Below are 26,321 nucleotides of genomic sequence, written 5' to 3'. Positions count from 1 at the left end.
TTCCTGGCCGATAAGCATTGCTTCATCTGTACACACGTTTATCCACATAAAGTTCTGTGAGACTAATAATGTTGCCCTCTATTAGGCATGCACCATAGATGTTGAATATATGGGACTTCAATGGCAAGGTTTGATGGAGAGGCCCTGGTGGTTGTTTGAGGGACATGTGGCCCTTGATGATGATGAGGGCGGATGTTCATGAATTTAAAAAAAGTAGTTAATGATGAAGTAACTTGTGGGTCTAAGAGGTTGACATTGAAGGTATAGCCTCTGCTTGCTACGAATGTTGATAACCTTGACTTTGCATTTCCTTTCATGAATGTCTTGGAAGTGCTTAGAAAGGAGTGTGACAAGGGTGAAGGCCTTCTAGGTGAGGTGGATATGAAAAGGTATCCTCCATCATCCATGACCTGCAATTAGAACTTCTTGTGCAATCATTTTCTACACCTAAAAAACCGCTAAGAAATATATAGCTATAAAACATGAAATGTCAATGAGAAGGATAAAGGTGATCATAAAACAATCTATTCCATCCTCCAAAAGCGAGAGAGAGAGAGAGAGAGAGAGAGAGAGAGAGAGAGGTTTTACGAAAAAAGAGAGAGAGAGACCATTCCATTCAATTGCTGTGACTTTGTATCTTTTTCTACATGATGACCTGGAGCCATCTTGCATCTTGTAATCTTGTACCTTTTTTTGTAATTAATGCAATTACCTTTTTTAAAAAAAAGAGACATCATTCCATGCTCCAAAAGTATTTGTAACATCCGAGAGTCCAAAAGACCTTACATTCCATTTTTGGAAGTCGGCATTTTCTACTGATTGAGGTGTTCTTCCAAGCTAACAAAACTGGTGACCAAAACCTTTCTTATCGGGAGTATCTATGCGCGACATTAACAAACGAACACGTCCAACCATTCATGTTTGAGATGGCCATTATTGTAATCTTGAAAGAGTCCCAAAACAGTTAATACATGTGGCCTTCCTTCAATCTTGCAATGCTGTAGTCATAATAGCTGAGGCACCAGAAAACCCAGATTATAGGATTTCTGAATCTAATCACAGAGCCGTACCATTAGCATTCCCACCAATCATTTATGGCAAGGAAAACAATGTTATTCCTTCCAGAGTAGTAGTTGGACCAAGTAACTGCATTCAAAACAATCACATACGTTGATTATCAAGCTTTTACCAATAACTAGAAAAGCAAAGCTGGAACAGTCTCAACTTCAAAATGGCAGCCACTTATAAGTGATTGTGAAAACAACTATGTTGAAGGGCCAATCAAGGCAAACAAGAAAGTAAAAGAAGTGACCTATCTAGGATCTTAAGCATCAGCATCAAGTGCATCAAGATTCAAGGTCATCAAGCATGCATCAAACAAGCACCCAACCACTAGAGTTCCAATGACGAAATAAAGTGTATAAGCAATCCAAAACCCTTCAACAGCCATTATAGTAAGCAAGAAATTACAGCCAAGGGCAACAGGTATACTAGACAGTAAGAGCAAGTATGGATTAGCTTCACACATATAGCTTATTAGAGGGGTACTCCTAGAGAAACACCGTCTCCTGTTTGTTGCTGTTGGCTTTGTCTTCTGAGGAAGATTCAGAAAGGGATAGACTGGAGGTGGGGTCAGGATCAGCCAGTTGTGGAAACCTTCAAGTAAAGCACACAACGGTGCAGACAGAAGAGAGATTGGCTACCTCCCAGGGAAAGATGCACGGCCTACTGCGATCTATCTCTAACAGCATAGCGGGTGAAGAAGCACACCAAGGCACCATTCAAGAGATATAACCAAAATCATCCTTTACTGCTTCACTCATGCACAGAATTCCTGTCCAGACACGTACTTTCTCCGAGTGAATGGCCGAGAAGGTTTTGAACTCTGCTTCCTTTCTGAACAAAATCTTCATTATCTGCCAAATAAAAAGCAGCAGCAAAAACTACAGCCTTGAGAAACAGATTTTGTTTGCAAAACCAAAATCCCACAAGTTAGTTTTAAACTGCTATATGACACAATAAGGCGGTCGACTACTCTTGTTAGGTGTCTGGCAAGGATATGCCCACAGATAAAGTAGTAGGTAAAAACTTATACCACTAGATGAGTTGGGTGTGGGAAGATAAGCAAGATCTACCCTGGCAAAGTATTTACCAGAGCAGCAACATCCGTCCTTGCAATCAAACCCCCTATTCTTGGATCCTCTGTCAAAACTCCTTTTCCACTTGGAGGCTGCCATGACACATGAAATCCACTTAAAATGTTGTGCCTTGCGAGTTTATGAAATTGATGATTACTGGCAAAGGATCCAGTAGGCTTCACTGCTTTTACCAACTATATGGACATTTTATGCTTTAAGATAAAACTAAACAATAAGACCAACATTGGCAAGTTCTAGAATGTCAGAGATACTTGCACATCTGTGAACAAGAAACAATAATAGAAATGTCTAATCACACCAACTAATCCATGAATGCTTGCTATTGTCTAAGTGTTTAGTGCTGTAGTTACACCCAAATGTTAACTGGTTACTAACCCCATTTAATAGACCTCCTGGCCGTAAAATAGTGTAAGGCAAGCCACTTGACTTAAGCTCCTCCTCTGCAACCGCCTTAGCTTCTAGGACAACTTTCAACACCTGAAGCGTCTGCAACCAGTTACCATGACAGGAGTCAAATGCTTCACATAACACTGCTTAATCGAATAAAATATCTGCTTCTGATCATTTGGGATGTGTTTAAGGGTGCAGCATAAGAGTCTGCATGACGTGCGAGAGAATCGTGCAGTCAGTAACAGGTGTGATACAGACTTCAAGAAAAAGGTCTCCTGTTAAGGGTCCGATTCTCCTTTGTTCAAAAAGGGAACCTTGTGAGCATAGTTACAAGTGCACATTTTTTAGTGTGGGATTGAATATGTGTGTGTGTGTCCATTATCTTGGCCTACATACAGTTTTATTCGCCATTCTTGATTTGGATAAGGAATCGTATCGATGACTTTATGTCGCAAGCAATGGAGCTTTGAATATACGTATATTGTTGGCCAGGAAAGCTACATTGCTCCTTGCTTTCTTCAATAAAAACAGCCTTGGGCTATTACGTTGGCAGTCCTGTGTCTAAATATGAAAGCTGAGGCATACTGGCATTGGATACCAACCATTGGCAAGTGGTATTGGGTCGCTTCAAGGCCGTCCTTAAACCTCATTTGATAAAGACTAGAAGCAAATGTTGTTTCATGCTTAGTAGTCAAGGAGGCCTCTTTTACATGATAATTCTCTAAGAAAAGAGAGGATACATCGGAGTGCTGTGTTCGAAGAACCATTGGCAATTCAACACCTGCTCAAACCCTCTAATCTTCTAGAATTGAGAATGAGATCCATTGATGTGTGGTTGATGAGGAGGGTCAGGTATTATCTTTCCTGGCTGCATGCTGAGCTCATGCACTTGGTATGCATCATCAACCCATTTGGAGAAAAATCGGCCTCATGTTGCAGCCATTTTTGCCTGTGCCTATTGGGGTTGAAGATGATGGAATTGATGGATTGGAAATTAAAACATAATACCCTGGGATGTCACCCACTCTCTTCGAAATAAATGTCCTCGATAAAGTGTACAGGGGTATATATTGCCTTTACCTTGGATTGATAAGCATGGGAATGAACAGTGGCTCCTGGATAAACTGTGGGGATGGTGGAAATCCAAACTCAGTAAAATTAAGAAAAACAAAAAGCCTTTGAAGCAAACGCTTTTCTTTTGGAGCTGCATTGTAAGAGTCTCCCTATGGGACAAAAATTGGCCATGCATGGTATTGTTTTCTCCTGTTGCCATAGACATTGGTGGGAATAATACAAGTCCGTATCTACTAAAGATTTGCCCAAAAACTAGAGCATTTTTGGATGGTCTTTCTCAACAATTGCATGCCTGATTTTTTAGGGCGATCTGTCATTACTCCCTCTTCTTTCATTGGGTCAGATACTGGTCTCTACAGACTTTTTAGACTCATAGGAACCATGCTTTTATAGGTGATCGACCATTTCAGCCGTATGTCTTTAGATTTTCACTGTGGCAACCATTCTATGAATGTTGCCATGGTGATCTAGACACTTTCCACTATGGATGTTTCCTACCACTCTTGGCCACCTTTTGAATAGACATTATAATGAAGTCTTTTCACCTTGTATAGTCAACTTTAAGAGTTATGAATAGTGGTTTCACAAAAAAACATGAAACGAATAAAAAAGCAAGTGTTTTCCACTATCCAAGTTCAGCCCACAGCTAGATGTCCTTCAAAAGCGATGTGCTGAATCCGTACAGCCTGTGTCCACAGCAATTGGGTGCATGTCTGTATTTCATAGTATAGAGGCCAGATTGAAAACTTGGGCCAAGGAAGCAGCAAGTGATAATGCCATGCATAATTTCATCTTCCTTGGTAAAGGTTTTGGCCTTGCACAGATGTGGTATTCAATGATCAGTAAGTCAGGTATTTTGGGCAAATGGCCTAGTAGCACATGTCACACCTTAGGATCCATGTTTTAATCTTGTTAAAGAGTTTTTCTTACTGCCCTTTGTTGGTGACAATAAAAACACTGCAAGCACCCTTCGTGCCTTAAAAATGTGTCCGAGATAGAAAACCTCACATCGAGCAGATTTCAAGGTATGAGCATTATGGAATATTCTTATAGTCCATTTTTGAGGTGCCTGACCTTACTGTCTGCAGCTCAACTTTGCTTCATTTCCAAATGCTTATTGTGGATGCAAGCAGATTGCTAACACTCTTCATGCCTAATGTACGATCTCTCGCAGCCATAGAGACAGGGAACGTCCATTCCGGCACTTACGAACAGATTAACGCGTTCTGGGAGGTCTGAGCCTAGGAAATGCTGACGGAACGTTCGAGCCCATTCCACCCCATTCCCTGGCCATTTCCCTATTTGGAACAGCCATTCCAGCAGGCCATTTTTTTAAAAAAATGTCATTCCTGCCCCGTGTCTTGACTCGTGCCTGCTTGTTGTGACTCAACCACCTTGATTGCCGCCTCGTGAGTCATGCCCTAACTCCCGCCTTGACTCCTACCTTCCAACCATGGTCGCGCTTGTAGTCCACGCCGCACAGTCTACCCTTGTCGCCCACGATCAGGTGAGAATCTCTCTCTCTCTCTCTCTCTCTCTCTCTCTCTCTCTCTCTCTCTCGTGGACTTTAGAATCCAGATCAGTCTTCACTCTTCACTCCTTAAGGCTTGCCCAAATTTAGGGGTGATTCATCAGGGATTTGCAATTTTGCCCCAATTTAAAGCATCTATGATTCAAGCTACAATCTCCCCCATATTTGGGGCATTTTGGATCAATTGTTGGCAGTTGCCCCAAAATTTGGGGCTTTCTCAACAAGGATCGGGGCCCAAATTTGGTTGCAATGTCCCCAAGTTTGAGGCATTGGGATCCCGGGATTTGAAAGAGCCCCCAAATTTGGGGCATTTTGAATCAATCATTGCCCCAAATTTGGGAGCTGAAAATGTGCCAAATTTTGCGGTATTTTCAGCAAGGGAATGCAGGCTGGAATGCCCAAATTTGTGGCATTTTCAATAAAAGGAATGCAAGCTAAAGCATCAAAGTTCAGGCATTTTTAGCAAACATTTAACACATGCATGTTGAAATTTTGGCTGCAAATTTCTGCAATTTCATTGAACTTTACTAATTATTTGTCACTTTTATATAGATGGCAGCATTGACATCTATTGGATCTTCATCGTCCTCGGTAGGTACTTTGTCAACAACTAGACAAAGTCGAAGCACTACTTGGTCATGGTGGGATCAGCTAGATGCAGGGGTGCCATTGAGAGGTGGAGAGGCTCGCCCTTGAAAAAATGCAAACTTTGCTTTATGCTCGCACTAGTGGGGCTGATAAAGTGAGAGCCCATCTTCTACATGAGGAGAGGAAAGAGGTGCATTTTTGCACCAATGTATCAATTGAGAAAAAGGCAAGAGTTACTTGACTGCATAGCCACTTCTATGGGGAATTCACATGCTAGGAGAACGCCAAACATAGCAATGGATCCAACAACATAGACTCCAAGGCCAGTAAGGCATGGTACTTTATGCAGAAGATTGTAGTGCAGGCTGTTGGGGCAAAAAATGTAGTGCAGTTTGTGGCAGATGGTGAAGCTACAAACACGGCATCAAGAAACATTTTAATGGCAATGTATCCACATATCACCTTTAGTCCATGCATGGCGCTTGAATAACTTGTTGAAGGATATTGGGGACTTGCCATGGATTGCATCTCTTGTTGCGAAAGGCAACAAGATTGTCACATTATATGTAATCATCAGTACTTGCATGTTGAGTTTTGCATGAGAAGTAACAAAGAACTTCTCAAATACTCGGATACACGATTTGCATATAACTTTCTTATGCTTGGCTGATTGCACTATTGCAAAGGTACAATTAGGGAACTATTTGCTAGTGATGAGTATGAAAATTGGACTAGGGCTGCCACTGCTACTACTGTGTTATGTAATGTATATGTCTTTGATAGAGATTTTTGGGATGAGGTGAATCGCACCAACCAAATGGTTGATCCTATCATGCACATGTTGAGACTTGCACCTGGCATGGATCCATGCATTGGGAAGATCTATGAAGGTATGGATCGCATGATTGAGAAGTTGGAGAGTTTGGAACCAAATGTAGACAAGTATCAGTAGATCAAGGAGTTATGCATTAGTAGATGGAATGAGTATGACTCACCTATGTATGCTGCAACATATATGCTTGATCCTGAGTTTCAAGGAAAGATACAAGAAAGAGACCTTGAGGTGGTCAAGGCTTGGAACACATTGCTTGCAAGGCTTTATCCTAGCCGTGAAATGCAATACAAAACTAAAAATCAGCTCTCTGTGTATTGGGCAAACATTAGGGATGCTTGGTACAGAGGATGCACTAGAGGACAGAACAAATATTAGGGCTACTTTATGGTAGGAGGACTACGAGGCAGAAGCTCCAGAGTTGTAGAGTTTGGCTATTCGTATTCTTAACCAAACAATTAGCTCTTCTTGTTTGGAGCAACTATGGAGCTCATTCAATCATATTCACTCAAAGAAGAGAAATCGACTTGGTACAATTAAGACAAATGACCTAATTTATGTAAGCTCCTATCTTCGCTTGCTAGCTCGTACATAGGCTGATTCTTTTATACGTTGGGAAAAAGATGATGACGATGATGATAATGGTGATGGTGATGGTGATGGTGATGGCTAGGATGATGTTCAACAAGATGAGCATTTAGGCACAATGGAGCCATCTTCCATGAATGAGAGCACTTAGCGGCTAGCCTCTTGGAACTTTAGAGTATTGATTTGGAAATTGGAGCTCTTGTAACTTGGATCTTTAGACTTTAAAGTTTAGTGCATATTTTGTATCTTTGCAATGCAGACTTGTTGGACTTATGCAACATTGTTGATTACAATGTTGAATGCGACAATCCTTTGCTGATTACAATGTTTTGAATCTTTATTATTGTTGAAACTTGATTATTATGTCTCTAATTTCACGAATTATGGTTGATATCTCTAGATTCTAAGACTTAACTCTCTTTTTTTTTCGTAAAGATAAATGAATTACGTAGTGAATATTTACATCAGACCATCAAGTCAACATTCTCTCTGTATCTCTTACTTTCTATTACATCAAACCATCAGGTCAGCATACTCTGTCTCTCTCACTCTCTCTATAACTAATATTTACATGAGGCCTATAGGCTCACAGAACAACCAGAACAACCTACTACATGAACAATACTAATAGATCACACAGAAGGAACAACTAGAGTAGAGCGAACAATCGCCAGCCAAGGAGCAGCAATATTCGGAAGAACCAAGTCCACTGACATCATAGAGGAGATTTGCCAACACTAGTCTACGCACACGGGCCACATGCTCATGGATGCCCGCTGCTGAATCAAAAATAAAGGCATTGCGAGTACGCCATATATGCCACATGGCTGTCCATCTAAGGAAATGAAGTAGACAGGAACAATCTAAACTCAAAGAGGACTTGGAGGACATATTTCCCATAATCCACGAACGAACTGATAGGCAGTGCTGAGTCACCGAGGACCACACACGGGAAATGAAATTCCAAATCTGTCATGTTAGGGCAAGAGACAAAGAGCTGAAGCAATGTCTCATCACACGTAGTGCAGAAAACACAACGCCCAACAGAGATCTTTCGAGCACGAAGCACTTCTCCTGTTGGAAGGCCCCCAATGAGCAGCCACCACATGAACACTTTTCCTTGATATGGGACCTTAGACTTCCAAAGCTAGATAAATCTTTCCTGCCACTTCTTTTTACTATCCCTACTATGCCATAACCTATTCACTTTCCCCATGACCCATCTCTTGGCTTCCACCATCTGATGATATATCTGATTAGCTGACCTTTTCTCAAAATCATCAGGAAGCACAAACATCCAGTCACGCCAAGGATCCAATGGCTATAACGCAAGCAAAGGAAAGAACCTCTAAAGACTGTCCTATACAGACGACCAAATGCCCCTATATCCACGAGGCACCCTAAAGCATTGATGAATATGGCTAAAGGAATAAAGACGGAGCTACCCATGAATAACACCATCACCGACTGTCGTCAACCCCAACCTAGCCATCCTCTGTGTGTGTGTGTGCGCCGTTCCCTCCGTTCCCATTCCCTGTTTCCCGTAACTATGCTCGCAGCACTTCTTAAATGTGCCTGAGATAGAGCACTTCACATCTAGAAGGTATCAGGGTATGCAGGTTATGAGATATCTTTTATGACCAGTGTTGCAGCTCATTGGATGTATCTGACCTTACTACCTGCAACTCACGTTGCTTGATTTACAAATGCTTATTGCAGATGCAAGCAGATATGATATTTTGTTGAACAATTCACAGCAACACTATATGAGGACACAGGAGGAGGAAACAGAACAGACAGAAATTCTCAATACACAGCCAGGTCAATTAAGCCTTTGCATTTACTGCACTGGCTCAAGTCACCAAGTTCAAGCCTCAGGAAAGGGTATGGAAAAGACTGCTTAGTAAGTCTTTTCGGCAAGTGGGCAAATGGCAGAAGGCAAGTTAAAGGCTTGCTGGATTACAATATGGTGACAGTTTAAAATATTTTTGCAGGCTCAACGTTGCATGAAAAACAGTTTACAAAATATTTGTACACTATTTCGAGTAGGAAAGAGCTTTCCATGGGCTGAACAGGAATTCGCAGGCTTTTGGGAAAAGCTCACTAGAGATCCTGTGTTGGTTTTACAGATCTGCAGAGAGCTTTTGTGGTCCAGTTTGATCTTGGGTGGGGTCATGGCACTTTCAGCTGGTTAAGGGCTGAAGTACATCAATAGGATAATTTCTTTGCATACTTGGTGGAATATAAACGGACATTTTGTAGCTACCACCTTCTAGTTCTGAATTCCATTGTTTGTAACAGAGGGTCTATTTTGTAGCCTGTGTTTGGAGAACAAAGTAAAGACGAGCATATGTTACATCAGTTCCCATTCGTTGATGGCACATTCAAAATGGAACAACCATTTCTGCAAACAATTCATTCCCTACTGTGAAACTTGGAAGTTCACCATGCAAATTTTTAGTTGTCCTTGGATTACCAACCTGAGCATCAACAGCTATTACACTGTCTCCAACACCGATACTTGAAACCTGAGAAGATGTGATGGTTAGATTGTCAGTTTCATGAACCTCTTCAACAGAGCTATGAAATGAAAGCTGTACCAACAGGTTTAATTTCAATTAAGAATCTCTAGATATGTCATGTGACACGCTGCAATAACTGAATAGTGCGAAAATAATTGTGTTTCATGATGGACAAGCCTGAATGAAGCACTCTGGATTGAATTGGCCACCTTCTAGCACAGAAGGGAGTAAAGTCATTTCTAAGAGCTTATCTGCAGAACTTCAAGGTCTTTCACGCACTATGAAATTGTGCAGGTGGAACAGCAATATTTGATACAGTGAACCAAATGTCCAGCATGCCTGGTTGAGGCTTATTTTCAGGAAAATGGGCAATATGGCAAGCCTGGGACTTCTTATGTCATGAAATATTGTGTTTCTCTAAAGTACAGGTTTTGACCTCCATGCTAAATTGACAATGGAGTAGACTAGGACCGACTTACATTGAGGATTTTACCTGCTATATAGGTAATGTCACAACTTTCTACAGGATAAGATTACCTGAATTTAGAACCTTGCAAAATAAGGCATTTGCTTCAAAAGCATGAGGTGAGGGCCAACTGTAAAATAGTTAAGTGCATCCATTTAAGCAGAGATAATGCAGTCTCAAATCAAAACCTTCTCTCAACCTTGACCTCCAAAATAAATGCTTTCACCTGAAATAAACCATTTACCACAGAACTTACCGAAAATTATTCCAAAATCAACCCATATTTTCCAGCTATGTTCAAATTTTCCCAGTACTGTGATCTCTGCTTTCAAAAAAATTTTAAGGAAATTTGGCCATTTGCTAGTCATACAGCAGAAATTTTGAAACTTCACTTTTAGCAAACTTGAAAAGAAGGATTCTTGCTGTCATACTAATGCCTTCGGAATATGTGCACTCATCAAGTTTTGTATTACATATTCCTTCAATGCCTCATAGTCTTAGTCAAAATACCAGTGCTCTGTGCATATATACAACAGCCTTAAGTAGCCCAAATCGCCCCCCGCCCCCCCATCCCCATCATTGACTACTCTTGCAACTCAATTTAGGTGGAACAGGTTGTATCTGACTATCAAGGGATTGAGTTTGCATCACATACCAAGAGGAACCTTTTCACTCCAGTTCTTTGCAGCCTTAAGTAGTTCAACCCCCCCACCTCATCATTGACTACTCTTGCAACTCGATTTAGGTGGAACAGGTTGTATCTGACTATCAAAGGATTGAGTTTGTGTCACATACCAAGATGAACCTTTTCACTCCAGCTTTTTTAGCAGCATTCATCACATTGATACAGCCATCCTGTAACAAAGTTGGTGGATTAATAGTATTTGCTTTCTTTTTTAATAAAGTCTATGAATAGATAAAATTTTGGATTGGTCTTAAACATGGCTCAAATATTTTGTTTAAGATAAAGCACACCTTGTCAACTTGTGCATTTTTTGTTCCTCCTCCTGCATTCATAGGTTTTTCCTTAGCTTGCATTTTTCCTCCTCAATTCCCTCGTACTATAACTAATAATAATAAATACCTCCTCAATGTTTTGTTTCCTCAAGTGCCTCAAACGAAAACTAGTCACATGAAAATACTCAACCAAATTCAGCCATCTCTTACCTACTGTACAAACAACTGCATCGAATGTATTTGATTTCAAAGCCTTGTCAAGTGTCGCAGGATCCATTACATCTCCAATAGCCAACATAGCTCCTAAACCCTCAACTTCTTGCCGAAACTTCTCGCCCCTTTGAAATGCTGTTACCCATGAGCCAGCTTTTGCTAGATTTCGTACCACTTCCATACCCAAACCTCCTCCACCAACCACCAAAACTATTCGACACAATGAAATCAGAGAAATTCCATGAGTATAGGGAGAATTTGTTTGGAGAACTCGTCTTTAAGCTTTTATAGCTAGTACAAAAACAGGAAAATAAGAGTAGCATGTCACTCATCATAAACCTTCTTATAAGAGCAGACACAGGGTGCAGCTAGGAACACAATGTCTTCTCTAGTGACTGCAAAGCATCCATGAGAGGTGTTTCAGACTAGTTGAAACACAATTATCAAATGTCTACTTCAGAGTGTTACACCCTAAATGCAGACCTATTACCCCTCAAGTACCAAAAAGCAGGACCAAAAGCAAGCATTGGAAGGAAGAACATGGAGAAAACAGTGGTCTGAAGCAAGGAACATGACCAACAAAAGAATATACACTTACCAAATCTTGCCCAAGAAGCAGCAAAGCATAATGCTCTGACACCATGTTGTGTGGTGGGCTTAAGAGAGGTTGGGAACACAAGAGTCTCGTGTATTTAGAGCATCACAAGAACTTGTTGCTAGGTGCTGAAGAACAAACAAGATCGAGGGGACAATGTTGGTAACTTCTAACAAGCTATGATCATGCAAACCTTCCCCAAAGTGAGCCACCACAACCAAAGGGAACCACGTGTGTATCACCAATTAAGAGGACGGAATAATTAACGAGGTGGCACGTCATGAGAGTGCCAAGTGGGATGCCTTTATACAGACTTCAAATGTATGAGACTCAAAAGACTAAGTTCAATTATTGACATACTGGGACAGCTGGAGTGCCATTACCCTAGCTTGGCCTGGAGCACTTTCAATGGATGTGTCTAACAAGACATTACCCTTAAGCAACCTAAGAGATCTTTTGTATTCAGGCAAAGCTGGACCTTCATAATTGTATTTGCTTTGGTCAGAGCAGGACCCTGTTTCATCCTTCATCTTGCTGTACCTTTATCTTTTGCAGCCCCTTAGCTCATTCAGGTTTTTTCTTCCCCAATATGTTTGGAAGGGGGAGAAGGCCTTCATGATTGTATTTGCTTTGGTCAGAGCAGGACCATGTTTCATCCCTCATCTTGCTGTACCTATATCTTTTGCAGCCCCTTAGCTCATCCAGGTTTTTTCTTCCCCAATATTTTTGTTGGGAAGGGAAGAAGGCGGGGGGGGGGGGGGGGGGGGGGGGGGGGGGGGGGGTGGTGTTGTGGTGGTGGGGTGGGGTTGGTATTAACAGCAAGTTTCCAGCTCCATATCATGGGCATTTGCACCAGTGTTTGGACATCCAACTTTGCCATGTCTGACCATGTTAGTGTTAGCAGAGTGTACATCTCATGAGTGAGAATCTGTGCAGTGAGGTGCACACCAACGTTTTGTACTAGTCACAGTCTTCACTGGCCAACCATATTTTTTGCATGCCTACAAATCTGGTTGACTGATCATAATGTCTGGCACACTTTTTGCCTATTTATAGGCAAGCTCCCTCCTCCACATTCACTCACTTAGATATTCATCCTTCAGCAAAACTCCATCCAGTGGAGAGAGGGAGACTCTACACACTGCTGATGACTCAGTGCCCTTTGTACTGTTCTTGTGTCTTGGTATATAGATTCCATTTCCCAAGCATATTCTCTTTGACTTATTGTGTTCTTTGCAGTCTTCTCTCTTCTTTAAGTATTACAATAGTATCTCTTTCCTTCCATTGCTGCCCACTATTTTGGCATGGTATCGGATGGGAAGAAAATTGTGGAGTAACTCCTGGGGTTTGCATTGAGGAAACACAATGTGTACAACCATGACAAAAACACAATGATGCAGACATAGACCTGCAAAACTCAAACCCTTAAAGCAAAACTCAAAACTCAAACAAAAGAACAAACACAAGCACAAGGAGAGAGAAAGAACTCTAAAGTGAATGGAAGCTATAGATGAATGAAGAGAGTAGATAGTACCCAAGGGCAGAGCAATAGTGTCGGATGGCTAAATAAGACACCTTTCAAATGCAAGGTCTTTCTTTGGCGAGTGATGATTGGTGGTCTTCCTCTGGCCTCGGCCCTTGCCAAGCGTCGCATCTCGAATGGCAATTGTTTCTTCTGTACCACACCGGCGGAATCGGCCCGACATCGTTTTCTCTCTTGCCCGCTCGCCAAGAATATCTGGTCACTCTTGTCGCACATTTGGCGTGCGGTGGTGGGGTCCTCGCTAACTCCTTTCGACTGGGTTTTTGTGCGCCCGAAGTATCCCACACCGCCACAGTTGCCTGTGAAGATCTTATTTCACTTTTTCAGATATTGGGGATGCTGGCACATTTGGACCACGCGCAATGCTTTTCTCTTTGATTCGGCCTCTAATGTACCGCGACATATTGCCAGGCTTAAAGGGCTCTTGCATTGGCAACTAGATCTCATCCGACACTCCGACTTGCTCCCTCGGGAGGATTTGCATCCGTGGCATATGGCAATTGCCTCTGGGTCGTTGCCATGATTGGTGTAACCGTTTTAGTGCATTACTACGGGGATTCCCCACACGTTGGCCTAGGGCCCTCGTGTTTCTTGTAACCAGGAAAAAGAGAGAGAGAAAGAGAGAGAGAACCTCTTCACATGATGGCTTCGTGTCATCATGTATCTTGTAATCAAGTAATCTTGTATTTTTTTCGTAATTAATACAATTACCTTTTACGAAAAAAAAAAAGCAATAGTGTCGGAGAGTGATGTCCACCAAAGATGGATCCAAAGTATTGTAGTGACCAGTTGGAGATGAGAGAGTGCTGAATAATGAAGGCAGCAGGCTGGTCACTACAATAGTCAGAGGCTGAAATCTGGTAAACACAGCAATGTACCACCAAAGAAGGCTGAAAACTAATCACCCGAGATAGAGAACTGTCCAGTGACAACAAGAGAGGTGTTTGCTGATGTAGGCAACCTGCTGGACAGAAAAAACATAAGTATTGCAGTAGTTGCTTGGTAGGAGCAACAGCCTGTCGCCTAGCACCAAATGTTGAAAACACAGGTTGCTCACGTGCTATGATGACACAGCAGATGGAGACCTCCAAACAACAAGGCGATGGCTGGAAACATGCCGCTTAGGGCTGGATAGTGCTGAGCTATAGTCAATGATGCCTGGAGAGCAGATGGTAGGTGGTTGATGGCTGAAATCTTCACAGTAGAGTGGGAAACCTGCACAAAAGGATGAAAACTAAGGGCAGCCTATCTATTTATAGATATGGATGGACCCTCCCAAATTAGGGTTTCATAGAGACTCTCTCGAACTACGCACCATTTTTGTGCTTTTTATTAAAGAAACATGTTTTGAGGCTATTTAAGAGGCTAATCAGCACATGTAATGCATTTCTTAGCTCAATATCCCCTCTCAAGCCCAAAATAAGGCTTGGAAGAAAGAACAACCTACATTTTCCCATAGTGGTCTACCAAGACTACAAAGGCGATGGTTACCTTACCAAGGGAGTCCAAGTAGTCATCCTAGAGAGGACAGGGCATTGGACAAAGGGTCCTCATCGACTCCACTGATCTACTAAGTCCTACAAAGGTGGATGGAACCACAATGAACTCTTTTCTTCTTCTTCTTCTTCTTCTTTGTGGTTTTAAAGGTGTTTTTCAGAGATGGTTTATGGTCATTTCAATAATTGTACCATACGGGAGAATGAGAAGAGATGGTTATGTCCAACCCATCACAAAACAGACAAGCTACCTATCCACTCAAGGGTGTTGATGACGAGGGAAGGATGATGAAGTAATGGTGGTATGGTTTATAAACCGCTAGTGGAAACAATGTAGGATCCGTCTAGTGGTGCTCTGCACAATTAGTATGTTACATATTGTTAAATGATCATGTAGCAAGTGCCACTCACACAATGTCGCTCGTGGAGAAATTGTTCACTTGCCCAAGTGCACTTTACAAAGTTGATGAAATCATGCAATGCAAGGGAAGGAGGTACAACAAGGGGAAAATGTCCAATGTCAAAGACAAGTGCCGACTCTCAACTATAGATGGCGATGCCAAAGGAGAAAGAGAAGTTGGATGTAAGTCTTCTATGTGGTGCCGAGAACCATGATGTAAGAAAGCATCCCAACGCGAAGAACAAGATAAAAATCATTGTCACGATAGCATCAAGAGAGATATCACATGCTCTGTCTCGAGAGGGGAAGTCTTCATGCTAACAGAAGAGCAAAACTCCTAGGACAATGAAACCATGAATGAAAGGGTACCTATCCCAAGTCTCAAGCCCAAATAGGATTGGTGCAAACTTGTATGCTAACCCTACACTAAAAACAAAATCTTGCAAAAGAGATGAAGATCTACAAGCATAGAGGTCACTAGTGAGATGCTCCAAATAAAAGATGAAATAAAAAGCTAACTGAATGAACAATGCAATGATGCAAATGTATATATGTGGGACAATAAATGCAAAGAAAGACTTAAGAATGAAAATCTAAGGACAAAATCCTATAGGCTCCGCTCAATAGCCTAAATACCAAAGACTGTGAAGATGGAGATAATCTAAGGATGTGGCCACCATCGCGTATGCCCACTAGCAAGTCTCTGCCAATGAAACGCCTGCCAAGGTGGTGAGGTAGTCCTAGATGGAGGTGAATGTGAAGTGGATGCATAAACGCAATGGGATCAAAACTCGCTAACCAATTAGCCAGTCCCTTAGGAGTAGTTGCAGCAGTTTGCTATGGTTTTCTAGGCGGAAGACCCTAGGACTTGGTATGAAACTCCTTGTCCATATGGCTTGATCTTTGGCAGTGTGCACAAAACCTACTTTTCTTAAGAAGTTACTGCTAGATGGGTTTGGTTTCTTTGGTTACATCTGAGAAAGAGGTGTCGCCCTTTGATTGGCTTGCCTTTGTATCTTGCGAGTTCTTGTCACTGTTGGTTTTTCCTCCTGAAGAAGAGGCAACCAACCCCCTTTGCTTTGAGTAAGGCTATGTGAAGGCTTTCTTATGGACTTGATTGTGCAGCCTTGTGTAACGCAAGAACTAGCACCCAAACTCGTAGAAGATCAACAATCTAGGTAATGAGATAATATACTTGATAAATGAAAGTATTTGTTGGGCAACTTGTTCAAGAAGAATGTGACCTGCTAACTTCAGGGAGCTAGTAGTAGCAAACTCAACGAGTAACCACTAATATTTGGCCAACTTCACATTCAAATCATCCCCTTTCTTTATGGAAAACTCCTCAAGCTCAAAATTGAGATTGATACATCAAGTGCGATATCTAACTACATAGGGGTCAATAAGATGACTCCAATACTCAGATGCGAGGGAAAAATGCTGTAAACTGAGAGTGGAACTCAAGAAGTAATCTCTGCATTAACTCCACATTGGCACGCAGCATTGTGGGCTCTCCATTGTTGGATGTGATCAGGGTGAGCTAATCGAGGGTCTGGCATAGGCTCCAAACCAATGACTATTAGCAAATATGTCAGTTTACATGTGAGTATATGGATGCTATCTAGGGCTAGGCACATTATTGTTAATTTAGGCATTTTTTCTAGTGGACTCTTCATGTTAATTTGGCATTTATGATGCCAATCGACCAACATTAATGTTGGCCAACTGGCCTTTATTTGAGGCACGTTTTATGCCTATATATCAGGACTGCTCCTCCTCAATTAGTATCATTCACCTCCTCAGGTTTTGTGTTGGGAATGAAGGGTCACCGTGCCTTTTATTGTGTTCAGTCACCCTTACACTTTCTACTTTATATATATTCAAAACCTGAAAATGCAGTACATCACCATTGTACCAAATACCCATTGTGTCATGCTAACTCTCTTACTCGATTGCTCTCAACTCTCTGCACCTTCACTCTCAGCTCAGCTCACACACAACCTTCACAACAAATTGGTATCAGGTCACAAGCTATGCACGCTTCCTGAAGCCAGTGAGAAATTCATCAGGCCGTGTGACAAGCAAGCACAATCTTTAGGCACTAGTCGTCAATGTCCAGCAGGTGCAGGAGAGGCAATCGGACCAGCGGACGGTATTGCAAGTGTTGCAAGAGTTGCACACAGGCTCGACGGGTAGCAGGCCTAGGCGACACGCTGCAGGAGACCAAGCCTAGGCGACACGCTGCAAGCGACCAAGCCCAAGCGACACGCAACCGAGCTCAGCGCGGACGTGACAGTACACGCTTCCCGAAGCCAGTGAGATAGTCATCAGGCCGCGTGACAAGCAAGCATGAGCTTTAGGCACTAGTCATCAATGTCCAACAGGTGTAGGACAGGCAGTTAGACCAGCGGACGGTATTGCAAGTGTTGCAGGAGTTGCACACAGGCTCGACGGGTCGCTGTAGGCGACATGCTGCACGCGACCAGGCCCAAGCGACACGCAACCAAACTCAGCGCGGACGTGACAATCAGTAGACGGGCTAATCCGACAAGACAAGCGGTGACCTGTTCGACAGGTCATCCATGACCAAGCGGGTCACGGACCCATTCGCCAGTAAATATTTTTTTTTCTTTATCTGAATTTTATAAAAAAAAGGGATTCTTTTCCTTTCCCTACCGGATGTTCGTGCGTACAAGCACAAAATACAAATCTGTGCACATTTACTCCTGAAAAATTGGGGGTTTTCCCAATTTTGGGGACTTTAATGCAGAAGTAGACAATCTGACTCAGAAATTGTAAAATTGGTGCACATTTACCCGTGGAATTTTGGGTTTTTTTCACATTTCTGTGAAATTTCTTCAATTTCAATGAAATTTGTGTTTATCGAACCCGAGATATTTGGGGCTTTTACACAATTTCATCAATTTGTGCAAGAATTCCAGGTATATGCACTTAGGTAATTGAATTGATGCAATTTTGAACAGATTATCCTCAAAAAATTGAGAATTTTGATTGAAATTGTCAAATTTGTGCTCGAGAATGCTTTTGGAGCAAAAATTGCAGTGAAATTTTGGGGATTTCACATGTAGCTGGTGGCTTGGTCTCTAATTTTGTCAGAAATTGCTTGAGAAGTCCAGCAAACGACATTTTTTAATTCTGAAAATTCATTTGCAGATGTGAAATTTCTGCAATCTTGGGATTTTCACTGCTAGAAGGTACCCTTGTGCATTGTGGTCACTTGTGTCATATTTGGGCTTGCCTTTGGTGATTGGTTCTTGAGGGTGCCCATAATTTTGCAACCTAGTAGAAACAATGCTATAATGTCTTGGCGCAGAAGAAACATGTAAAGCCCATCAAAACAAAGGGAATCAAACCAACAGACATGAAACAAGACGAGTGGGATGACTTGGACGAGCTTGCTCGCTCTACCATCGAGCTCTCAGTGTCAGACAACTTGCTCTTCAACAATGAGAAACTGAATTCAGCATATGCAATGTGGCAAAGGCTTGAAGAAATGTATGCTTAGAAAAGTGCAGCCAGCAAGGTTCATTGACTGAAAAAACTGATGGACTTTCGCATGAAAAAGGGTACAGCCATGTCTATACATTTGAATGAGTTTAACTCAATTTTCAGTCAACTGATTGCTTTGGATTTTCATATTGATGAAGAGTTCAAAGCTACCTTCTTGCTATGCACCCTACTTGAAAGTTGGGATACTTTCAACACAATCTTGAGTAATTCGAATGCTCAGCTGTTATACTCTAATGTGGAGAGTTCTTTGCTGATGGAAGAACTCAATAGGCAAAATAACTCAGCAAACAAGTCTTCAAATGCATTATATACTAGAGGCAGATTTTAGCATAAGAGCAGTTTTGAAAACCGAGCACGCAGCAAATCTCGTGGAAAGAATGTGGAGTGCCATTATTGTGGCAAAAAAGGGCACTACAAAAGGGATTGCTTTCAGCTGAAGAAAAAGAAGGGTAAAAACAAAAACAATGAAGCCAACAAGGCTGAAAACAAGGACAGCCAGCATGCCAAAAAGAGCAATGTAAAAATAGAAGAGGTTAATGTAGTCACTCATGATAATGATAGTAACGGTGATGTACTTCTAGCTTCTTCTTTGGATGCACATGCATTGGTTGCAGATTCTGAGGATGATATTCACACTTGGATACTTGATTCAAGTGCGTCCTTTCATGTCACACCATATCATAAGTGGTTCTCTAACTACAATGGTGTTGTACGTGGTGTTGTCCACTTGGGGAATAACTATGCATGTAAAATTGCAGGCATTGGCAGTGTGAAATTGGCATTTCAGCATGGTTCTATGTTTGTTTTACATAATGTGAGACATGTACCTCAGCTCAAGAAGAGCTTGATAAGCACGTGGCAACTAGATGATGAAGGCTATCACACCACCTTTGGGGATAGCAAATGAAAAATATGTAAAGGCTCTTGCATTATTGCCAAGGGGTCCAAAAGTGATACTCTGTATCCTTTGCATGTATCTAGTGTGCGTGACCATGTTGTCGCCATAATTGAGCAGCCAAGTGTTTCTTTGTGGCATAGCCAGTTGGGACACATGAGTCAATTTGGAATGAAAGTGCTCTCTCGTTTGGGTTATTTACCGTGTTTGAGGTATGCTGATTTTGAACAATGTGATCAGTGCATTTATGGTAAACATGCTCAAACGTCACACAAAAGATCTCTTTCTCTAAAGTTTTCACCCTTAGAGTTAGTACATTCAAATGTATGTCAAATGCTAGGGTTATCTTTAGGGGGGGAGAAGTATTTTATTACCTTTGTTGATGATGCCACACACAAAGTTTGGGTTTATCCAATCCGTCGCAAAGATGAGGCCTTGGATAAATTTAAAAAATCCTTGGCACTTGCTGAAAATCAAACCAGCAAGACGTTAAAATGCCTTCGCTCTAACAATGGTGGGGAATATGTGTCCAAAGCCTTTCAAGACTTTTGTGACAGCAAAGGAATTAAGAAGGAGCTTATTGCTCCTCATAATCCACCCCAAAATGGTATTGCAGAGCGTATGAATCAGACCATTCAAGACAAGGTCCGTACAATGTTCTCACATGCTGCTTTACCCCATGGTTTTTGGGCAGAGGCTATTATGACAGCCGTGCACTTAATTAATTGGTCGCCAAACAAGTCTTTAGGGGAGGGAGGGGGAGGAGAGTTCCTCAAGAAGTGTGGTCGGGCAAGCCACCTTCGTATGCATACTTGAAAGTGTTTGGCTGCAAGGCATTTGTGCACATACGCAAGGAAGAACGCAGCAAATAAATGTATTTTCCTATGATATGGTGATGAAGGTAAAACGGGATATAGATTATGGGATCCCGAGAAAAGAAAAGTAGTACACTGTCATGAGGACATGATACGGTGATGAAGGTGAAACGGGATATAGATTATGATATCCAGTTGCATCTCACATATGCATAATAGATTATGGGTTAAAGTAAATTTACGAGCCCAGGATCCAAAGAAATCACGGGATGTCAAAGGCAAAAGTTGCTATAAGTTATGCCGCATAGGTACTTGCTGGCATTTGGTGCCAGTTGTTGGCCTAGGTCATCCATTTGGCCGTAAGAGTCAGTTGGTGACACTAGAGAAGTAGCATTTAATGATACCTAACGCCAATCTGATGGTCAAAGATGACGCAAAGATACTCAAGAATGAAAACTGCCTACCCAATTTATGTATTGGCCAGTCAAATTATTTTTCAATGCACCAAAATAATTATTAGATTAATTTTTAGTATTTTAAGATTGAAAATTAATATTTAATTATGGAAAATGTTGAAAGGGTAACAATAGTAAATGACTGATTTTCTTCAGTTCTTTGCATCTACAAGCTGTTGTGGCGGGGCAGTAGTTGCATTTGACTGATTTTCAGTCATTCTTCGCGACAAAACTCTGAATTTTCTCTCTCTACAATTTTTCCTCTCATCTCCTAGCCACTTCACAGCCTTACTCCGAAGATCTCAGCATTTGGACTCTTGGAGGCTGAAAAGTTGCAAATTTCTCTTATGTAAACCCTAATTTACAGTAGAAATTAGAGTTTAGCAGCAGCCTTGGGAAGCGTGCCAAAAATTGGAAGCTCCAAGGCTTGGATTCAACAAGGCTGAAGGTGAATTTCAGCTGAATTCAGGTGGAGGACTAGCCAGCCATTGAATTTGGAGCATTTCCATTGTCTACGAAGTGGGTGAAGCCCTATTGAGTGTCCGAATCAAGGGGCAAAATAGATTGAAGACTTGCTGGTCACTTTGGACAGCAAGGGGAGTTGAAATACCGCAAGGGATTGGGAGAATCCCATTGTAAGTCAAATTTTTATTCAATAAAGCTAAAGAAATACCGAAAGGGGCGCCATTTTTGGGGCCAATCGAGTGTGCATTGTCCAAGATATTTTCAGATTTGCATTTATTGTTTGCTACTATAATTAAGTTATAATCAGGAATTTACCACCCTATCCGAGGAGGAAGGCTGGTTTCATACACAGCAATGATGTCATCTTCCGGGAAGATCGCATGCACAAACAGCCCGAAAGAATAGAGGAAGTCACAAGGGTTGTATTCCGGGAGAATGTACCAATTGGACAGCAAAGAATACCAAATTAGACAGCAGCAAATACCTGCTGAAAATGTCCCTGAAAATGTAGGGAATGATGCTGTAAATGATCGGCAAGATCTTGCTCATGATGTCCCACAAATTTAGTAAGAACATGTGTACCTGAAAGAACCTAAACCAGTTATATAGCAAGCTGTTAATGCACATTTACAAGCTGAACAGCCAACAAATATTGACCACTAGGTCCGTAGGTCGACCAGAGTGCAAAAACAGCCAAATAGATTTGTTCCTGGAGTAAATTATGTGGCTGATTATGTCATGTTAATAGATTGTGGTGAGCCATCATGCTTTCAGGAAGCAATGGACAGACAAGATAGTAAGAAATGGCAAAAAGCAATGCTATCAGAGATGGAATCTCTCATGAAGAATGGCACTTGGGATTTGGTACTTTTGCCAAAAGGACAAAAAGTGCTACCCTGCAAATGGGTTTACAAAATGAAAGTCAATTCTGGTTCTTTGCCCAAGTATAAGGCACACTTGGTTGCTGCAAGAACATGGAATTGATTTTGATGAAATCTTTTCTCCTGTAGTCAAAATGACTACTTTGCCAACCATCTTGGGCTTGGTTGCATCTGAGGATATGGAACTCATACAGATGGATGTAAAAACTGCATTCTTACATGGTGATTTGCATGAGGAAATCTATATGCAGTAGCTTGATGGTTTTGTTGCCAAGGGAAAAGAGCACATGGAATGTAAACTCAACAAAAGTTTGTATGGGCTGAAGCAGGCACCATGAGAATGGTATCACAAATTTGATACATTTATGCAACCTCAAGGATTTCATCGTTCCCAAGTTGATCACTGCTTATATACCAAGATGGCAGCAAATGGCAGCCTTATTCTCTTGGTATTGTATGTGGATGATATGCTAATTGCAAGCAAGGATGTTCATGCCTTGGACTCCTTGAAGCAGAGTCTACACAATAGCTTTGATATGAAAGATCTTGGTGAGGCAAATCACCTTCTTGGTATGCGTATACTCAGAGACAGATCAAAGGGTCTTCTTTATGTGAAACTTAGTGCAGATGGCAGCCCTACATCAGATGATGGTAAGGTTGAAATGGCAGAGATACCTTATGCTTCAGCTGTTGGTAGCTTGATGTATGCTATGGTTGCTACATGTCCTGACATTGCATTTGCGGTGGGAGCAGTTAGCAGATACATGGCATATCCTGGCAAAAAGCATTGGAAAGCAGTGAAGGGTATCATGAGATACCTTAAGGGCACAAAGAATTTGTGTATTTGCTTTGGTAAGCAAAAGTCATCTATTGTTGGTTTCACGAATGCAAACTATGCTGGCCATCCTGACTGCAAGAAATCTACTTCAAGATATGTGTTTATGTTCACAGAAGGGAGCAATCTCTTGGATATCTAGGTTGCAAAAGTGAGTTGCATCGTCTACCACAAAGGCAGAATATGTGGCTTCCACAGAGGCATGCAAAGACACTTTATGGCTTTCATGTTTGGTGAGAGAGCTTGGGATTACAAAGGCTCCTATCCTCCATTGCGACAGTCAAAGTGCTATCATGCTAGCACGGAATCCTGTCTTTCATGCAAAGACAAAGCACATACAAGTGAAGTATCACTTCATCAGGGATGTACTTGACAACAAAGGCATTGAGCTTGTCAAGGTACATACAGATGATAATCCTGCAGACCTTCTCACGAAAGGTCTCCCAGCCAAGCGGTTTGCTCATTGCTGTCAGATGATGGGGGTTGGATAGTATATGTCTTTCAACTTTGTAAATACATACACTTAGCTGATTTTTTTCTCTACCTTCAAGCAAGTTGTTGTTAGGTGGGAGGTTATTGGGAATAAAGGGTCATCGTGCCTTTTATTGTGTTCGGGTGTGAACGCACCCTTACACTTTGTACTTTCTATATATTCAAAACCTAAAAATGTGGTACATTGTCATTGTACCAAATACCCATTGTGCCATGCTCACTCTCTTACTCTACTGCTCTCAACTCTCTGCACCTTCACTCTCAGCTCAGCTCACACACAACCTTCATAGCATTCTGATGGAGGGAGAGAGTTGGTGCTGGCACTCTGTCAGCCAATGACTCACGTTGGATCTGTACTGTCTCATATATTGGTATATGGATTCCATTTCCCCAATTTCTCTTTGCTTCTGAGTTTGTTGTGCAGTGTTCTTTTCTTTTGCAATGTTGCCCTTCCCTTTGTCTCTTGTGTTTAGCAGTCTATTACAATAGTTTTTGATCACTGTATCCACTTTTGACGTGGTATCAGATTTCAGGATCACTCTTCCTACTGCTGTTTTATGCTGGTGCAGGTCTATGTTTTGACTTTTTGTCTGTTGCTTGGACCTGTTCTTACTATTGCAACTACTCTACAGCCTAAGCAACCATTGTCTGCTCATTTTCAGCTTGTTTTCTATTATCTTTCTCAGTGTTTTGCTGTCTGCCATCTGCATTTACAGTTTATTGAGTTGTTTCACGGCTAGGGACCCGTACTGACCCTTCCACATCTGCGTTTTGGGGACAGCAGGCTAAGGCAACCTGTTTTCCTGCAAGTCGACTACATATATTACAGTTCCTGACTGCATTTTGTCATCCGCATCTGTGTTTTGCTCTCTTGCTTCTATGTAGGGCTAGAGGGGCAACAGTATTTCAGGTCGGTTCTAGCTGTTTTTGGTATGTCTCTTCACTTTGTGATACACTGCTCAGCTTTAGAGATTCATGTATATCCGGTTGTCGTGTTCTCATCACTACACTTTGGTTATTGTTGATCTTTTCTCTATGTGCTTTCTTTACTATTTTGAACTCCTGCAATCCTTGTGACTCTATATTTTTGGTATACTTTTCTCCTTGAAGATCTCTTATCTTTCTTCCGCTTCTCTGTATCCCCCTCACCATGGCTCCTCCATCATCTCCTCTTGATGGTCATCAGCATGTAGATATCCTTTACTCATCTACAAGTGTTATGTTGGAGACTTGCCATTTTTAGCTTTAGGTTTCTATGCGGATACTATCTCTTGGTGCTTCACATGTTCCAGTTTCAAAGAGGGGTGACATATAGAAGAAGCAAACGAAGTCTCAATGCTATTACGGTGGCAAGAAGGGACACCTTCAGAAGGACTGCAGGACATAAGCAACCTTGTGGCAAGAGCACGAGCAGATGGTGACGATGGCTCCTCCAGCATCTCCTATTGATGGTCACCATGCAAATATTCTTTACTCATCTACAAGTGTTATGTTGGAGACTTGCCATGTTCAGCCTCAGGTTTCTGTGAGGATACTATCTCTTGGTGCTTCACATGTTCTAGTTTCAGAGAGGGGTGACATACAGAAGAAGCAAACAAAGTCTCAATGCTATTATTGTGGCAAGAAGGAACACCTTCAAAAGGACTGCAAGACATTAGCAACCTTATGGCAAGAGGCAAGAGCAGATGGTGACGACTCTCTCAATGAGTCTTTCTCATCTCCAAGTCCAAGTTTAGGCTCCAGCTTTTTGGGCCCTGCACTAGCTGGAGGGGCCTCTCTTCCCGATTGCTAGTACACGTGATGCAGTCATCCCTCATGACTCTCCAATGCTAGAGAAAGTGTGAGAGGGTGGTAAGGTGGGGCTGGTGAGCCTCATCTATATAGGTATACATGTGCATAGGTTCCATAGAGGGATTTCCTTGATGCATTGACCGAAATGTGGCAGGTTCAAATCCTGCAAGCTGGGATTGACATTTAGGTTCATAATGAGTAGGTTATTTAACAAAGAGCAGGATTGGCTCCTAGTCTTGTGCTCACATGAGGAGACACTTTGGCAAACTAGCCAAAGGTGCGGAATCCATGGTCACATATGTTTAGAGGTATTTTTGAGAGGATGGTCTTGTATGCTAATGCGAGACGTTGTTGACAAATATTGAGAGCTGCTATGATTCTTCTCTATTTTCACAAGCTAGTACAATCAACATTGACATTCAGACTTTCTCTGAGGCATCTTGGTGGTGGGCTAGCCACTCCCACCTGGATATCCATGGTTCTCTTCTGGCGGTTATGGTTGTATAGCCTTTGATGGGTTCTTCTCATTATATCATTCTATTATAGCGGATCACCCATGATCTAAGAGAGGGAGTTAGTAAATATACCAATTCAGGTGTGAGTTTGTACATGCCAACTAGGGCTAGGCACATTACTACTATTTTAGACATTTTTTCTGGTGGACATTTCATGTTAGTTTGGCATTTATGATGCCAAACAGCCAATATTAATGCTGGCCAACCAACCTTTATTTAAGGTATATTTTATGCCTATACTGGAGCTCCTCCTCCTCAATTAGTATCTTAAGGGATGAGTGCGCAATGGAAG

General features: G+C 41.8%; 1 protein-coding gene across 2 annotated transcripts in view; it reads right to left on the bottom strand.

The window, feature by feature from the left end:
* Positions 1-593: 593 nt before the first annotated feature.
* LOC148036643 (uncharacterized) overlaps positions 594-26,321 on the bottom strand; it is a 49,302-nt gene continuing 23,574 nt past the window's right edge. The window contains exons 4-11 of one of the 2 annotated variants that reach the window (XM_087678682.1): positions 11,318-11,530; positions 11,126-11,157; positions 10,946-11,005; positions 9,643-9,690; positions 2,535-2,645; positions 2,153-2,230; positions 1,851-1,916; positions 594-1,146 (exon numbers count right to left, since the gene is read on the bottom strand). In XM_087678682.1, the coding sequence (XP_087534808.1) occupies positions 1,093-1,146; positions 1,851-1,916; positions 2,153-2,230; positions 2,535-2,645; positions 9,643-9,690; positions 10,946-11,005; positions 11,126-11,157; positions 11,318-11,530 (662 nt within the window). In that variant the 3' untranslated portion in view covers positions 594-1,092. Of the gene's footprint in view, positions 1,147-1,850; positions 1,917-2,095; positions 2,231-2,534; positions 2,646-9,642; positions 9,691-10,945; positions 11,006-11,125; positions 11,158-11,317; positions 11,531-26,321 lie in introns of both variants that reach the window. The other variant, XR_015690971.1, reaches the window with a different exon arrangement.

This window comes from Lygodium microphyllum, chromosome 5 (assembly GCF_053477565.2).
Source record: "Lygodium microphyllum isolate KBCC chromosome 5, Lygodium_microphyllum_v1.1.10, whole genome shotgun sequence".
Lineage (NCBI taxonomy): Eukaryota > Viridiplantae > Streptophyta > Polypodiopsida > Schizaeales > Lygodiaceae > Lygodium > Lygodium microphyllum.
Note: the sequence above shows the minus strand (reverse complement) of the source record. Positions and strands in the feature narration are given on the sequence as shown.